We start from the raw sequence: 18,941 nt of genomic DNA, 5'->3' as shown, positions 1-18,941 counted from the left end.
CCCACCTGATGTGGATCCCACACCACACAGCAGTGCTCCAGAATAGGGTGGACAGGGGTAGTGTAAGCTGTCTCTTTAGTAGACCTGTTGCACCTTCTAAGCGTTCTACCAATGACCCGCAGTCTTTGGTTTGCTCTAACCACAATATTATCTATGTGATCATTCCAATTTAGGGTATTTGTAATTGTAATCCCTAAGTATTTAGTTGGATTTACAGCCCTCAGATCTGTGTGACTTATCGCGTAATCGAAATTTAGCTGATTTCTTTTAGTAATCATGTGAATAACTTTGCACTTTTCTTTATTCAGGGTCAATTGCCACTTTTCGCACCACACAGATATCTTATCTAAATCATTCTGCAAGTCATTTTGATCATCTGATGACTTTACAAGATGGTAAATGACAGCATCATCTGCAAACAATCTAAGATGGCTATGTCGTTAATATAGATCAGGAACAATCACCCCTCAAAGAGGCAAGACATCATGGAAACATTTCCTTCAAAACATTGAATGAATTTTGGGCTGTGTGAGCTGTAGCTTCATCCTGTTGGAAGAACAAGTCCCCTATTCCCTCTTCTTCAATGAGCTCTTCATTCTTGGCTACAGAAAATTTTAGAACGCTGAACCATAATGTGTGAAATGCACAGTTATGGTCACAACTTCCTCATCAAAGAAGTACAAGCCTATCATGCCAAATTGTGATACAGTGTACAAAAATGTCAATTTAGGGGAATTTAGTTGTCTTTCATGAATAATTTTAAGGTTATTTTCAGCTCAGTACTGAAAAATTTGTTTATTCACGGTCCCACTGAGATGAAAGTGTGCCTCATCACTGCTGAAGAAAGTTGTCTCTGGAGGGATCTGTGCAAGCATTTGTTCACACAGATTTCAGCAGTTGGTGTAATCTGCTGCACTCAATTCTTGAAGCATCTTTATTGTGAAGGGATGTAAATTCAAATCAAAATGCAAAATCCTCCCCAAATTGTGATCTGAAATCCCCAATGCGACAGCATGCCTTCAAGCAGAAAGTAATGGCAATTGCTCAAGTGTTGCTCTCACCAGCTACAAACTATCTGGTGTCGTGTGTGATTTGCATTGCCCATTCTTAGTGTGCTATCAGTTTTTTCCAACTGCCAACCTAAGGGTTGAATTTTGTTTGCATTAGGAATGGCACTGTTATGCAGAATGTTGAACCATCACCAAAAAGCTCTTTGCTTCACGATCACAGCCCGGCTGTTTTCAAAACACGCACACATGGCAAAGCCCCAATGAGCTCCGGTCCAAACCATGTCAGCCATACTGTAATGGGGCCATGGATGGAACAGAGGGAGACCATGTGCAAATGCTCCCCCCCCCCAACGCCAGAGCAGTTATCACTCAAAACTGCTTGCTTAGTTCTGCAGCATCCTGTATAAGATGATCACAAATCCCATTCCTCTCCTAAGAAAATAGATAAAAAAAATCCTCACACACACACACACACACACTTACACCGACACACATGCAGCCGAAACCAAGAAAGTTGGCAATGGTTACAAAAGCAAATGACACACCAAGGTCCCCTTTGTGATCATCAGACAGATCATCTGCCACATTCGTCCCTCCCAGATTCTGCCTTCCCACTGTAATATACCTAATATACAAAGACTTAATGAAAACTTTGATTCCCTGACATCGCGCAGTATAATACCTCACTTTAAAATGATTGGCATTGTGGTGATTCGTGAATTTCATAAAAATGACACTAAATTGGAGACTAATTAGCAGACACTATTACAAAATAAAACAAACGATGATGTATTTTAACAAACTGTGGCATTCATTGTAGTAATGGGAAAGACTTGAATTAGTGAAAATGGTAGGAATAAAATATATGGTGTTAATCACCAACTGTAATTATTCAAATAATTGGACTTTTACGAATGTAGTTTACTCATTCAAGAAGTTATTCTGTCGCTTGCAAATGAAGGCACATATTGTAAAACATAAATTTAGGATGAAAGCTGTAAAGAACATTCCGTCTTAATGACTTTATTAATTAAACTCATATTGTTGTAACCAGATATATGCCTAATTATAAAATTCTAGGCATCTGTTACAAATTCTGTCAATCAAAACCTGTTTCGTTTTACCCTCTTAGCGTCAATTATTGTTAGAAATGTGAGTCGTCATGTAATTAGCATGTATTAATTAATTTTGTGAAGTTCATTATTGTACTCATATTTAGATGGAATTTTCACATTCGAAAACATTTTTACATTATAAATTTCACATATTATTCAATTCTGTAATTTTAGACATATTATTCTGTGTAATCAGAACATCTTAGCTTTGGAACTTTTAATTGTAAATATGATTAAAAATATGTTGTCATTATTAAGTAATAATGGTCCAAGTGACCATCCATTATTTAGAATATATAAATAGAGAAGCAACGAGGCTGCTGGGACGGGCAGTTTGAGCTGATATCTCAAAGTGTAACCTGTGTTAGTTACTTGAATATTATTTCACTAAGATTTAAAGTTGCGAAAAAGTATGTTTCTTGATTTGTGAACCAGTCAGTTGTTTTACGAAGACATACTGTACAACTCAGCCTCTTTGCAATGTGTCATGATGAATTTGATCAGCTGTTACGAATGGAAGAATAAATGTTTAAAAACTGGAACTGATCACTTTCACTGTAAACTACACACTTCATGAAGATCCAGGCAATCTATGAATATTTAAGTTATGTGGAGAAAAATTTCGTTTTAACCTTCTACTTATGATTCTAGATAACATCAGATGACATGCACTTTTGATAAGTCAGTTCATCTGTCTTCGAAGTTTTGAGGATTACCTTACCGGTGAGTAGATAATAATTGAGTAGAAGTGTTAAACCACGGTGGACCCGAAAGTGCCTCTGTCATTGTACTTGCCGCACCACTGCGGCTATGGACACCTCTCTTTGTGTGGACGGCAGGGCACTCAGAGCCCTTAACATGTTTGGGTGCCCTATAACAACATGCTAGATTCATCACTGCCCTACAGGCTCAGCCCTCACCGTCTTTTCATACGTTGTCCACTGAGTCGACCCTAGCACTTTGTTTTTACCTTCTGCTCCCTGCTTCCCTCCTCGCTGGCACAGCCCAGGTGCTCACGCTCAGGCTCCCACACCCGTCATGCTTCTTCCCATCCTGTTTGCTGCTCGGTCTCAGTGTCCCTCTCTGCCCTCCGGGGTACCACTCGTGCTTTACTGCTCGCTTCTTCCTTTCATTCACACCGTTCCTCGCCTGTCGCTTTGGCCATCCTTTACAATTCTCTGTCCTCATTTCCAAACCTTCTGGCTCCACAGCAGCCAGCACCCGCTGACCACTCCACTGCCAATAGGGACTGCTTTGCACCGCTGGTCCACCACCTTTCGGGGTCCCGGGTCTCAGTGCAACAGTCGACTTTGCCAGATACCTACAATCACAGTGGTTGCCCATCTTCTCCTCAGAGGGGGAGAAGGGATGCGGTGTCAAGGCCACCAGTCTCTCAGAGCTAGATGGTCAGTTGCAATTTCCTAGTGGACAAGGACATTGTAACTGGACATGCGGTCTGATGGCTAGATAAAATGTACCTACAGGTTGCCGACTCATTGGCCTGCCCGTGCTGCATCACCGAAGAACAGCTGCAACAGTTCTAGGTGGGCATAACGATACAAGTCAGGACGGAGACAACACTGACTTGTCTGTACCAGAAAGTCAGAATGTTGCCACAGCAGGCCCCTCCTCTCACTGATGTATGGCATTGCTACCACTGACAACAAGCACAGTCTACATTGGTTGTTCACTCCAGGCCTTACACCAACCACCCTGCGATCCCGCATCTGGAGTACACTACTGACCACTGTCGACATAGGAAGGAACTTTAATCTCACCAGGTGCAATCTTGGGACTCAATTGGCTAGCCTTCATTCATTGTACTTAGTGGATAACTATCTTATGCCTTGTGCTCCACATCACTGCTATTGCATCATCACAAACTTCTAATTGAAACTGGCCTTAATAAACTTTCAGACTAACCAGATACTTGACCTTCAGTAGTTTCTTGCATTTTCTATAACTAAATCATCACAGTTGGGTGACTTAATGAGAAACATATTAGTTATCTTTTCCCACAATAAACAAATGATGACTATTTGTCCACTTCAAAGCTATTTCTTTCCATATGTACCACACTTGTTGCAACAAAGATGGATAATAGTAAGCATGGAAGGTATCTGAATAACTTCAGGAAAGATTCTTGGTAGTGTTCCACTTTCCATTTGGGCTGAGTATCTGAAAAGCTCCTTCACTTTGAATCACAACTTGTTGAGAGCATGATTGTCTAATCCAACCAAAATGATGTACTCAATGCTATCTTTTCATTACACCGTAGAGGTTGCTGGTCAGGCTTATTGGTGCAATGTTGGAAAACAACTACCTAAAGTACTTGATACAGGCAGCCAAGTTGTTAACATTGCAAATTTTACATTTTTTCCCTTTCCATTACTTTCTCCTTGTAAAGGTCAATCACTGTATCCAGTACACAAATAATATTTATATCACATATAATTTAGAACATAATAATAAATTATAAAATTTCAAATTCAGTCTGCTGATACCTGCATTCACATAGGTAATAGAGTAAACATTACATATTATTCTCCAGCAGAGCAAAACTGTAGCCTCTGATAAACAGCAGAGTGTACAGTACACAGCATCCAAAATTCTTCTCATGCATGCATATACTCATTAATTCTTGAATACCAGTGACAAGAGTTCCACAAAATTTAGGAGAAATGTGAAATATCAGGCTTCTCTCAGACAAGAGTGTACAATGAGAATGGTTCACAGGTTATGACTAAAGAAGACAGGTCATGCACTAAAATCTCTAAGTACAGCTCAAGACCTACAGTCATAAGGAATCTTTATCAAAGTTCCTGTAACATAACTATCACCACAGTAACTCCTCAGAGTTACACAACTACAGAGACATGCAACAAGACGGATAGTCGCGAGCACTAACTAGGATGGAAGTTTCAACTTGAAAAATGTAAGTGATAATAGTGTGGCATGCAGTCAATTTTCTTTTCCAGGCCCAAGACCTCCAGTATTCCAACTACACATTCCGTTACACTGCGTCTATCTTCCCGAGGTTCCGTGCCGGATGCCAGGAATCGTGCAGTTACCTCGGCCTCTGCCAGGGGGTTCGTGGTGATGGTGAGCTTCCCGTTGGCCAGCGGTTGCTGTGTCTGCGGCAGCCGCTGCGGGGGTCGGCCGTTCTGCTGGCCACCCCCGCGCCCGCCCTTGGCAACCGCCGTGATCTCTGGGAATTTGTCCCGGCTATCACTCCCTGTGTGTTGCGAATGGTACAGGTAAGGCATGTGGAGTGTGAGTGAAACTTTTTTTTTTCTGTTGATTGAGAAGTGTCTGCAATGAACATGATTAGATTTGCAACCTCCTTTTCCCAACACAAAACATTCCCAAAGAAACTGATGCAATACACTGTACAGCACTGGCCGTTAGGAAAACACACGGAAATACTGTGGACACATGTTTCACAGCAGGACAACAGATATACTGCACCTGGATCAACCAGAGCCTTCGAAACACCCATCGACTTTTACCAATGACATCATAACAAGGTTCAAAATGCAACACAAACAAAATTTCAAAATGGCAGCCATAATGCACCTATTCCTGTGGTGCAAAAATATAAACAAAAGTTACAAAATTGTACAAATTCTAAACAATAAATATTGAGCCTAACAGGAAAATCACAGAATAATGAGGCTTTTGAATGGGGACAAACTGCAAAAACTAAAATAACAACCACAAAAATATGCAAAACAAAAATAACCAGATAAGTTGATAAAGCAGTTGGTAAAAGAAAAAAAGAAAATTAGTGTGAACAACATCACTTGTCATATATAGCTCAACTGAAAGCCTTTTTACACAAAGCCAAAAAGTGATACCAATACAGATAACCAAAAATCATGGAAATTCAGAAATGAACAAAACAGAGTTATAATAGTTTAACACACAAACTGAGCCTCGATCTCTCAAGCAGCATGTCAGACAAGAATTTTATATTTCAATGGAAGATGTATTCATAAGAAATTCCAAGTTCACATAAATTGTAATCAGTGTTTATCTTCATTACCAGGACAACCAAAGATAAAGTTTAAGCTCTGACTGATTATTAGTGTAAACTTTTTATAGTCTGTTCAAGTAGCTAAACCTGTAGCTCTAATAATGTGCCCACACCATCACAATTTCTAACACACATTACAGACCCAATGAAAACCACAAACACTGTATTAACTGACACTATTAATGCTCCCAAGCAAAACAAACCAACACTCTGCACACCCATGATGTCACCCATCACGACACCACTCTGTCATGGCTCAGAGCTGATGGGCAGCATCAAACCGCAAGTTGATCCTCCTGAATATTACCGCTGTTGCAGAGTTCATCATTTCAATCTGGAGACAGATACTTGGCTTATATCATGTAACATCAAACGCCAAAGGTTTATTAAAATACATTTTCTCAGTGCGTAGAATTATGCTGATACACCATCATACCCTGCCTTTGAAAGTTGATTAGCCCTCATCTTTTTTCCCCACAATAAACTTCAGACTACCACACAAAAAGAAGAGGGTGATGATTTTGTTCATTTTCTACCTTAATCGTCTACTGTTTTTTGTATGATGTGACTTACCAAACGAAAGCGCTGGCACGTCGATAGACACACAAACAAACACAAACATACACACAAAATACTAGCTTTCACAACCAATGGTTGCTTCGTCAGGAAAGAGGGAAGGAGAGGGAAAGACGAAAGGATTTGGGTTTTAAGGGAGAGGGTAAGGAGTCATTCCAATCCCGGGAGCGGAAAGACTTACCTTAGGAGGAAAAAAGGACAGGTATACACTCGCACACACACACATATCCATCCACACATATACAGACACAAGCAGACACATAATTCATATCATTAATTCATAATATACATATACAGAAGCGTGTAAACATACTGTCTTGAAGACTCAGATGGTGACCCAGGCAAGCCCAACAGTGCTTAACTTCAGTGATCTGATGGGAACTTGTGTCGCTGCTGTAGCAATGTTGTTGGCAAGTATTTCAACTGATTACATATCATGTTTCACAAATATTTCATCTGCATCTCTAGTGAAGTTCGCTATGCTCTGTTACACTATGCAATTCCAGAGAGGACATTATTTAATTGTTGTACACAGTGGAAAGGCATGATCTTCAGCCCTGAAACACACTGATAAAATTGTCTTCTTACAGTGTCCATTTTTGCGATGTGGTTGATGTATTAAACAATATAAATAAAAGACAAATTGCCCTTCATACTTTTAAAGTATTCCTAGTAAATTAAGTAGGGAAAGAACTGCAGCTTTTGGACTCACCTGGGGCTTTTCACATGAATATCATGAATTATACTGGGATCAGTGCTGGCAATTTTGCTTATTAGCACATCCAGTCATTAAAAATTTTGCTTCATGAGACATCAGCAGTTGTGGAGAAGCAGTGGTTCTCTGTTGGTCATTGCAAGAATGTCAGTACAGCTGGAGAGTCTGTCTGGACTATCAACACCTCTCAGCTCTTGAACAACTGCAGTTTATGCAGACGAAACTTTGAATCAACCAGTAACAAGCAAACAATGGAAAATCCAAGAAGGAATGCACCAATATAATGAAAAGGAAAGTTGCTACTCGCCATATATAGTGGAGATGCTGACTCACAGACAGGCACAACAAAAAGACTGTCACACATACAGCTTTCGGCCAGTAAGGCCTTTGTCAAAAACACACACACACACACACACACACACACACACGACACACTCATGCAAATGCAACTCACACATGACTGCAGTCTGAAACCACACTGCGAGCAGCAGCACCAGTGCATGATGGGAGTGGCGACTGGGTGGGGGTAAAGAGGAGGCTGGGGCATGGACGGGGAGAGATAGTATGTTAGGGGTGGTGGACAGTGAAGTGCTGCAAGTTAGATGGAGGGCAGGGGAGAGATTTGGGGGGGGGGGGGTAGCAGACTACCTCTCATTGTACCCTGAAATGAGAAATGTCCTGTCCGCTATTCTTCCCACCCCTCCCACAGTGGTATTCTGCGTCCAATGAACCTGCACAATACACTCGTCCATCCTTACACAACCCCTGCTCCCAACCCCTCACTTCATGGCTCATACCCCTGTAGTAGAGATAGATGCAAGAGCTGTCCCATACATCCTCCCACCACCACCCACTCCAGTCCAGTCACAAACATCACCTACCCTAGCAATGGCAGGGCTACTTGTGAAACCAGTCATGTGATCTACAAGCTAAGCTGCAACCACTGTGCTGCATTCCATGTGGGCATAACAACCAGCAAGATGTCTGTCCACATGAATGGCCACCAACAAACTGTGGCCAAGAAACAAGTGGACCACCTTGTTGCTGGGTATGCTGCCAAACATGACATCTTTTATTTCATCATCATCATCATCAGTGTTCTGCCTAAAGGCAGGTTTTCACATGGTAGTTCTCCAGGCTGTCCGGTCTTCTGCCATCCTCTTCAGGTCTGTATGATTTCCTCTTCCCTTTATGTCGTCTATCACCTTGTATCTCCTTCTTCCTCTCAGTCTTCTCCCACAAACCAATCCTTCCAAAGCATCTACTAGCAAGCACTCCCTTCTCAATGAATGTCCCAACCAGTTCCTTTTCCTTTCTCTTACAACCTTTAGCAGACATCTTCTCTCACCAACCCTTTCCATCCAACTTATTCTCTCCATTCTCCTCCACATCCACATCTCAAATGCTTCTAACCTTTTTTCATCCTCTCTTTTATTTCAATGACTGATTCACAGCCTGTGCCATATGGATGCTTCCCAGCAACACCAGCTTACCTGAATTGCGCAGGTGGGAAATTTCCCTACAATACATCCTATGTTCCCGTAACCCTCTTAGCCTCAGCCTTTGTTAGTCACTGTCAAATGGCTCTAAGCACTAGGGGACTTAACATCTGAAGTCATCAGTCCCCTAGGCTTAGAACTACGTAAACCTAACTAACGTAAGTACATCACACACATCTATGCCCAAGGCAGGATTCAAACCTGCGATCGTAGCAGCCGCATGGTTCCGGACTGAAGCACCTAGAACTGCTCGGCCTGGCCGGCTAGTCACTGTCCTCATCCATCCAGCCCCTTCCCTGTTCCCATTCCAGTACTATACAGCCATCATTCCACCATCACACCCAGTCTTTTTACTTATCTCCTTTTCGCTATCCCCCCCCCTCCCTCCCCATCTCTCCCTGCTCTCCATCTAACCTGCAGCACTTCATTGTCCACCACCCCTACCATACTATCCCTCCCCCGCACTGCCCCAGCCTCCTCTTTTGCCCCACCAGTTGCCACTCCCACTATGCACTGGTGCTGCTGCTCGCAGTATGGTTTTAGTTGCCTGGGACTGCAGTCATGTGTGTGAGTTGCATTTTTGTGAGTGTGTGTGTCTGTTGTCTATTTTTCATGAAGACCTTACTGGCTTAAAGCTTTTTGTGTGATAGCCTTTTTCTTATGCCTATCTGCGACTCAGCATCTCTGCTACACGGTAAATCAACCAGTAAGCAGCTCAATGCACATTGCAGCAGTTGTAATGTTTGTGCATCTCACTGTGCTGAACATCTGGGACTGCATTCAAATGATACACACATTTGCTCCAGGTTCTTACATGTCAGAACATTCTTCCCCCATCTGGTGACTACCAGTTCAGAACTGTCTGCATGTCACCACAATTAAAGTATACCATGCACGACAAAAGGGCACTGTCCATGCTTCCACTATTGACCTGAAAGCCAATGATCCTGCTCTTTTCGACATCAGATAAATCACTCCACTTACTTTTACTTCCACATTACGACAATGACTGCATTGTTGTTCTGCCTCCATTTCTTTTTAATCAATACAATAAATGTGTTGTCTCTGGTAAAGTATATGGAAGTAAGAGGGTGAAGATAGTGTCCTAAATATCTGTGATGAAAATATTTTGGTAACATTTACGGGCTACTCTGTTGGCGCCTGGAAGAGCACAGACATATTAAAAATTGAAACACATAGTATTAATGTTCCACAATAATACTTATGTATATTTTGTTGTGCACTGGCTTTCTAAGTCATTGTGAGATAATTTAAGAATGAACAGACAGTCCACACATCAGCATAACTGAACAAAGACTGTCGCGTCCAATGATATGTAACGTCTAATGATTATGCACCTACACAAAAGTTCAGTATATCATTAAATAATATTTCTTTTTTTGTTCCCATGTCAAATTGAAGCATTCCAGTTCTGTGTTTTTCATATGCCTGCATAAACTCCAAATGTCATACATCTTTGGAATAACAGTCTGTTTACAGCCAGAAGCTTCCACTGATGTTATATCAACTATCTGTAAGTCTTACCACATTTACTGCTGCCTAAGATGCACCAGTGTAAAAGACGCACACCGCTTTTTTAGACTATTTTTGGGAAAAAGTTTCTCACTTAATACATCTACTGCAAAACAATAATAACACATATGTACACATACACATAGTGTCTAGGCAATATAAGTAGGAAAAAGTGCAAACCTTTTAATTTTTGTCCTCAAATCCGCACAATTCATCCTTAGTGCTGAAGGAAGAAATACTTGATGCCCCCATGTCAGAATCTGAAGCCTCATACAATAAATTATCCATTGTAATACTCAGTGGATTGCTGATTCCATATTTTTTAAATGATTTCATCATTGTTTCAGCTTTTATAAAGTCCCATGAAGCTTTGACTCGCTCGACTCACAAACTTGAGAAATGCTAGGTTTCTTCCTTCTTCCTAATGATGTAATTTCAAAATCTGTAGATTGCATCAATCTGTTCCACTCCTCCTTCATATGTCCCTTAAATGATTTGTTGATACATTCGTCTAATGGGTGATGTAAATTAGTTAGTCCTCCTAGAATTACAACTAACTGAGTCTTCAATGCATTCAGTCTATTGTCTTTTGTTCAGTGAGAACAAAAGTGATCCCATACTAAAAGGGTAGGCTTCTTCAGTAGGCCTCCAGGCCACCTTGACTAATTTTTATCTATTCACAATCTCATTCCTCCTCCATCCATCCAGCCTTTATTGTGTATACAAACAAACACCAGTACTTCTTTCAGTAATTGTTCCTTAGGAAGCATCTTTCCTTTAAAAATCAAAAGGGACAGCAAATTTGCCCATCAGCACAGCAGGATAAAATGACTGTGTAATTAGTCTTTTCATGATATGAAGTTTTAACAATCAAACAATGAAAAATCCAGGCTGGAATAATGACAGTATCATGAAAAGGACACAGTGCTACTCACCATATAGCAGAGTTGCTGAGTAACAGATAGGCATGACAAAAAGACTGTCAGACAAATAAGCTTTTGGCCAAAAAGGCCTTCACTGGAATTATACATTATAGGCCGATCTGGCCTCGGCAGCCAGAGACTGGGGTCATGTGTGTGTGTGTGTGTGTGTGTGTGTGTGTGTGTGTGTGTGTTTTAACTGATTGCGATGCAATCTTTTTGGCCAAAAGCCTATTAGTTTGTGTTGTGCCAATCTGTGACTCAGCATCTCTGCTGTATGGTGAGTAGCAATGTATCCTTTTCATAATATTGCAGTTTTAACAATAATATTTTTTGTGCCCTTGGAACCCGTAGTTCCATTACAAGTCTCATCAACGGTTAGCAGAGTCTTGTTTGTGTTTCCATTCTGTGAAAATTCAAACTTTTCTCTTTTCCTTGCATTAATGACAAATCGATGAGACCCAATAATTTGGTTTTGGTTCAGCTTGCATCTTCTGTGATGTTTTTGTCTTGGTCTGCGTGCAAGGTTGATACTTCTTCATAAATCTTGAACACCATGCGTTGATCCAAATCATGAACATCATGATCTGGATCCAGTAAAGTTGGCAATCACTTTGTTAGTGGATATTGCTTTCGCTTTATGAATGATCATTTTCATAGAAAATGAAATTCTGTTCTCTAAAATCCGAGTATTGAGTCCTGACAAGTTTTGACCATTTAATAGCTCAATTTCTTAGATTTTGTTTGGTGCAAGGTGCTTTTTTTAAAACATCTTCCTGATTCTGCCAAGTTCTTATCATTTTTTCAGTTGTAGGTGGCCTGAAGTGCCTTTCTGCAGTCCTATTTCCATGCTATTTAGCAAATGCAATCACTTCCAGCTTAAACGCAACCATACAGCAATGTCATTTTTCAGCCACAGTTTGCAAATAAAACCACAATATAGGTACAACACAAACAGGTCTCCACACTAAACACAGTCACTGGAGCTTGAACAAACTATATAAAAACCATTAACGACAGCACATGTGCATCCACTGAACTCTGTACAACTTAAATGCTCAAAATTCACAAGGAAATGAAGAATGAATTTCTTCAAGTCAAAACATAGAAACTTTTAAGAAATGGAGCTTGTAGGTACCTACCTCATTCAAGAAAGGTAGCACCGTATTTACTCGAATCTAAGCCGCACTCGAATCTAAGCCGCACTTGAAAAATGAGACTCGAAATAAAGGAAAAAAAAAATTCCCGAATCTAAGCCACACCAGAAATTTGAGACTCGAAATTCAAGGGGAGAGAAAAGTTTTAGGCCGCACCTCCAAATCTAAAAGAAGTTGGTCCATTGTAATATGAGACACAATTTAGGTCGAATGAATGACGATACAGCTACAGTAGTTTTGGTTCAAGTCGTAAGCTTAGCAGTTAAGCTTTACCAGGTAGTCATTGCTATGTGTTATGTCCTAGCCAGTAATGCCACCCGAGCCCGCTGCCAAAAGGTTGGCAGCATCAAAGTTCGGACGCCGTCCGCATAAGCAGCGCCAGCGAGACAGCAAATCACCGCAAGCCTGCGCGCGCCACCGCTGGCTTCTGGCTTCTTAAGCGCTGGAGTCGCGAGTGCTAGGACAGTTCTGTATTCGCCGCTCAGTTGTATACTCGCCACCGAATTGTGTACTTACTAGTCAGTTGTGTGTTCATCGCGGCAGAGTTGTTGTTTGTCGTCAGCCGACGCTGACCTAGCCGCTCCGACTCGAACTAGACAGATTTCTGTAGACACCGAGTTCACTATTGTGTTACTGTATCTTCATTAATAAAAGATAAGTACCGACTTTTATTTAATATGAGTGTTTGGGCTTTCATCTTTCTGTTTACTGTTCCAGCGGACCGGTCGGCCCGCTATTAAAAGTGTGGCGGTGACTTCGTAAGCCATTTCTACAGCCAAGTGTTTGTCGCTACGAACATCGCCACAAAACTATGCATCGGGCGCTCCGTCAGTATTTATACGGGTACCCTTCCTTTTTCACGTGCTTCGTCTGGTTTGAATCGATTGCTTATTTTGCTTTGATCTGATAAGTGCCGTTTTCTTTGTTATAGGTGTTTACGCCACTGTAAGCTGAAAATGCATTACTGTACTGTGTCATGCAATGTTTGTCGCATTCTGATAGTGCGTGTTTACGGCTTGTCGCCGCTCGCGGCATGGCTTGCTTTTGTGTGCGCTACCGCCATTTACAATTTAAAAAAAAAAAAAAAAAAAAAAAAGAGATGAATCGTCTCATTAGCGAAACAATGGCAAGAGACTGCTATTTGTTGTTACTTACACTGCTGCTTTCTTTGATAATGATCAACAAGAACGAAATAATAGACTGTGTATGACAGAACATGTTCTGAACGAGAGTTAGGCGAAAATTTTTCTCCGTTTGAAAATCTTTGCGGCCGCTTCTTTAGTACATCAAATTCTGCACAGAAATTAGTCATCTTAGATTTAAAAATCTATTCAGTTGCCGTGCTTCATTTCTGACTGTATCACTATTAGGCATAAAAATAATACGAATATAAACATGACACGATACATATATTCTTCCGCGTTTGCTGTTGTCTTGCTCTAGTTTTGTAGTTTATTAGGCAGACAGGATTTAAATGAGATAGCAGCAAACACGAAAGAATACATGGCAAAATGTTTATATTCGTATTATTCTTATGGTGAAGAGAATAGTGCATGTGATTCACATTTCATCAGGTTCCTATTAGCAACCATCTCTTCTCACAGGTAGGAAAAAATTCAGAACGTAGAGTTGGCCATGTTGACAAACATCCCAAACAGTCTTGCCAGTCGTATTTTCGTAGTACATTGAAATTCTGCTACATTCGAAGATGAACAATATGGAATTTGTATTTACTTCGTTGGATAATGTATGAAAATGGTCGAAACTCGGGACGGAGAAAAAAAGCTCGACTTCCACCTTTTTTAAAATTTATTTATTGATGCAGAGGTTTTGGCGCCAGTATTTATCTTTGTGTCTACAAAGCATGCTACATATATTCGACGGCAGAAGTTAGTTGTGGCGGCACCTACTAACATTTTTCAGAACTTCCACTTGCTTTGCACTCGATTCTAAGTCGCAGGCGGTTTTTTGGATTACAAAGACAGGAAAAAAAGTGCGGCTTAGATTTGAGTAAATACAGTATGTGAAATCCACTAAATTATAGGCCCCTATTATTAATATCAATATGCTGCAGGATTTTGGAACATACATTGTGTTTGAACCTTATGCATTACATCAAAGAGAATGGTCTGTTGACACACATTCAACACGGAGTTAGAAAACATCATTCTTGTGAAACACAACTACCTCTTTATTCACATGAAGTGTTCAGTGCTACTGATAGGAAATTTCAAATTGATTCCATATTTCTAGGTTTTTGGAAGGCTTTAGACAGTGTACCACACTAGTGGCTTGTAGTGAAATTGCATGATTATGGAATATTATCTCAGTTATGGGACTGGATTCGTGATTTCGTGTCAGAGAGGTCACAGTTTGTAGTAATTGAAGGAAAGTCATCGAGTAAAACAGAAGTGATTTATGGTGTTCACCAAGGCAGTGTTACAGGGCCTCAACTCTTCCTTATCTGTATAAACAATTTTTAAGACAATCTGAGCAGCCATCTTAGGTTGTTTGCAGATGATGCTGTCATTTATCATCTAGTAAAGTCATCAGAAGATCATAACAAATTGCAAAACAATTCAGGAATGATATCTGTATGGTCTGAAAATTGGTGATTGACCCTAAATAATAAAAAGTGTGAGACCATTCACATGAGTGCTAAAAGGAATCCAGTAAACTTCAGCTACTCGTTAAATCAGTGAAGTCCAAAGGCCATAAATTTAACTAAATGCCTAGGAATTACAATTATGAATAACTTAAACTGGAAAGAACACACAGAAATTGTTGTGAAGAAGGCAATCCAAAGATTTCATTTTATTGGCAGAACATTTAGAAAATGTAACAGATCTGCTAAAGAGATTGGCTACACTATACTTGTCTGTCCTCTTTAGAGTACTGCTGTGCAGTGTGGTATCCTTACCAAATAGGATTAATGAAGTACATAGAGAAAGTTCCAAGAAGAGCAGCACGTTTTGTATTGTCACAAAATAGAAGAGAGAGTGTCACTGACATGATACAGGTTTTGGGGTGGACATAATTAAAACAAAGGTAGAATCTCCCCACGAAATTTCATTCACCAACTTTCTCCTCTGAATGTGAAAACATTTTGTTGACCTACAAAGGAAGAAACAATCATCATAACAAAATACGGGAAATCAGAGATTGCACAGAAAGGTATAGGTGTTTGATTTTTCTACACGCTGTTTGAGACTGGAATAATAGAGAATTATTGTGAAGATGATTCAATGAGCCCTCTGCCAGGCACTTAAATGTGATTAGCAGAGTATCCACATATATGTAGATGTACCTTAACTTGCTATCCGCATGTAAGACACATTCAGTTTTGGGGCCTATTTTTGAAGGAAAAAAAGTGCATCTTATAAGCTGAAATATGGGAAGTTGTCTGATGATGGTGAAGAAAGCTGAAAGTTGGTTCACAACAAAATACAAAATAATTGTTATTGTGGAACATTTATAGTGTGTATTTCAGTTTTTAAAATGCCTCATTTGTCAGTCCTACACACAGCAATGATTATGCCTCAGAATATCAGTATACCAACCTCGCTCTCCAGCCCTCGCAGAGACCTTCCGACGGTAGAGCAGCCAGACGACGGTAGCTGCCACCAACACGACGACGATCACGCCCACGCTGCAGCCGACGGCGAGATAGAGGGTGCCCGCCCCGCTCGCCTCCACCGTCTTTACCAGCACCTGTGCACTGTTGGCCCCGTCCACGGTGCTGTCTGCTCCGGAAACTGGTGGCTCTGTCACGGGCAGAGCTGCAACAGAGCAGGGGAGTTATGTGACTCAGTTGTGAGTAGCAGTCTGTTGTTTCAAAATTAATTGTGCAATTGAAGACATGCTAGCTCAGCGCATTTTCTCTCTAGCAATCATTTGTCACTCAGAATGTAGTTACAGGGAGAATGTTTTTCTGTACAATAGTTGTGAGGGCAGCATTGAAACAGCCATTCATTATTCCAGCATACTAGAAAGCACTCAAATCTTTTTTAAAAATCTTTGTCAATGACACTAACCTCAAATTCCTCATATGTCAATCCTTTCTCTGCCACACTAAGACTGAGGAATGGGTAATGTAAATCATTTCCCCTTCTAGTATTATATTTGTGAATGTTACTGATGTTTTTGAATTGAAATTGACAGTTGCCAACAAATTTCACAAGGAAATAAATGTACCATGAGGTTGTTAGTATGTCCAACTGTTGAAAGAGGTGTCTGAGAGTTTTTAGAATGGACATCACAAATTGCACATTTCTGTGCAACAAACACTTCGTTCCTCATGAAGAGTTACTTCAGAATATGATGCCACAAGATGCAAATGAATGAAAATAGAAAATGTAATTCCATGTTTTGATAGCTACTTTAGCTGTTTTTTAAATGGTAAATGGTATTTATAACATGGTAATTTTCCTTATTACCTTTGGCTATACATTAGTGGAACAGACACTACATGTTTTAAAGTAAAATCCATTGTAAGGGGAAGTTGTTCACTGGTTTGTTACGTTTAGTCCTGAAATTATTCCTTTCAGCCAAACAGCCTTTTTCTGAATTCGAAAACAAACACACATTCACACAAATACAATTCTCACACACAGGACCACTGTCTCTGGCTGCCAAGGACAGACTGTTAAGTTTTTTTTTTTTTTAATTCTAAATAACAAGACAGTGGAGAGAGAAGCAGAGAGAGAGAGAGAGAGAGAGAGAGAGAGTGAGTTTGTGTGTGTGTGTGGGGGGGGGGGGGGTTACTAATAGAATGAAAGGTAAAATTAAAATACACTGACTGAAATTTCAATGTTTCTTATTATTTATTTATTTTTTAATTTACATAATCAATTTTATACTGAAAATTTCATCTTCAGATGTGCCTGTACATAAAAATCTTCTACAAATAAGGTCTATTTATATTTAGTATTTATGAACACAAACTGCAACAATGAAAATCAATTAAATAATTACTAAAATTTTTAGCACCTTCCAGTATAGTAGCACTGACATCATGTTTTGGGAAAATTTGACAAAATACCATGAATGTACAATAATTACTAAGAGATAATACCACTGGCACCAACAGCGGTCCTATTCCACATAGAACTACTGACCAAACAACATGTATCAATCACAAAAGGAAGAAGATGGAGAGAATTGGTAATCTCATCAATGCAAGTTATAGCATATGTGTTTGGTACTTCACAAGTATTGCAAGTCAAATTTTTGTAATAAAAACCTCCTCTGTTATGGGTCATATTCTCTTGTATGAGCTGATTTATGAAAGGGATGTAGTATCCATACAACCAAACAATATATCATAACCCATCATAAGGTAATGCAATTAAATTTTATAAAATGTGAATATTACATTCAACCTCAAACATAATAAATACAGTAAAACTTGATCAAAGCGGAACGTGTATAATTTAGAAATCTGCCCAAACCATATAAGTATTTCAGTCCCGACGCATTCAATACACTTTCATACGCTAATATTTCACATAAAGCAGAAAATGCCTAACATGTAAATGGAATGAAAATTTTAAGACTTGACTAATAAATCATTGTATAATGTGGAAAACAGCTTATACAGCACTACTGTATTTCAGTATTCATTAGTTATTCACAATTCTAAAAGGACACTACTTTTAACACAAAAACTGTTCAGGCATTACAATGCTGTTGAGCAGTGCAAAACTAGGAAAAAGAGTTATCAACATAGGGTGGCATTGTGGGTGTGGGCATCAAACTGCACAACAACGAACAAGTTGGGCACAGTGTCGATACACCAAAGGAAATGGTTCGCTCCTTTGTCAGCTTTTCTCAATTTTCATTATTACTGATGCATGCTGGAGCACACCAGGACATTGTTGTGCACTTACGAACACTCTGCTGCAATAAGAGCAGTGAGATAGGTGGATGTTGTCCGGTTAAACAATGCTTTTACCCAGCAAGGTCAAGAAATCCAAATAAATACACTGTATGCATTATCTCCTGTCAATTTCAGTTGACTAGGAGCAGTTTAAGTGATACCGGCAACATGATGTCGAACAAAAAGTATGTGTCAGTAACATTTAACAAAAAGATTAAGGTAGTCAAGGTGTATGAGAAAGAGACTTCCTGTGCACGAAATGATGGTGCACTGAAAAGCAGTAAACAGGGATAAGGTGGATGAAAGGGAACGGGCAAATGAAAGGGAAGAAGATGGATAATGAAGACATTAACAAGATGATGTGGGAAGGGTTTGTAAGCGTGCGAGCAAAAAATACTTACGTCAGGAACCACATTGCAGAATGAGGTTCTGGAAGTTGCTAAAGAGCTTGGAAGTAAGGAGTTTGACATCCACAGAATGGCTTGGCAGTTTCATAGCTAAT

At 40.0% G+C, this 18,941-nt stretch overlaps 1 protein-coding gene across 3 annotated transcripts in view; it reads right to left on the bottom strand.

Moving 5' to 3' along the window:
- LOC124717019 (interference hedgehog-like) overlaps window positions 1-18,941 on the bottom strand; it is a 597,210-nt gene that overhangs the window by 7,776 nt on the left and 570,493 nt on the right. For 2 of the 3 annotated variants that reach the window (XM_047243672.1, XM_047243673.1), the window contains exons 13-14: window positions 16,122-16,340; window positions 5,197-5,360 (exon numbers count right to left, since the gene is read on the bottom strand). In XM_047243672.1, the coding sequence (XP_047099628.1) occupies window positions 5,197-5,360; window positions 16,122-16,340 (383 nt within the window). The remainder of the gene's footprint in view (window positions 1-5,196; window positions 5,361-16,121; window positions 16,341-18,941) is intronic. The other variant, XM_047243674.1, reaches the window with a different exon arrangement.

The sequence above is a fragment of the Schistocerca piceifrons genome, chromosome 9 (genome assembly GCF_021461385.2).
Source record: "Schistocerca piceifrons isolate TAMUIC-IGC-003096 chromosome 9, iqSchPice1.1, whole genome shotgun sequence".
Taxonomy (NCBI): domain Eukaryota; kingdom Metazoa; phylum Arthropoda; class Insecta; order Orthoptera; family Acrididae; genus Schistocerca; species Schistocerca piceifrons.
Note: the sequence above shows the minus strand (reverse complement) of the source record. Positions and strands in the feature narration are given on the sequence as shown.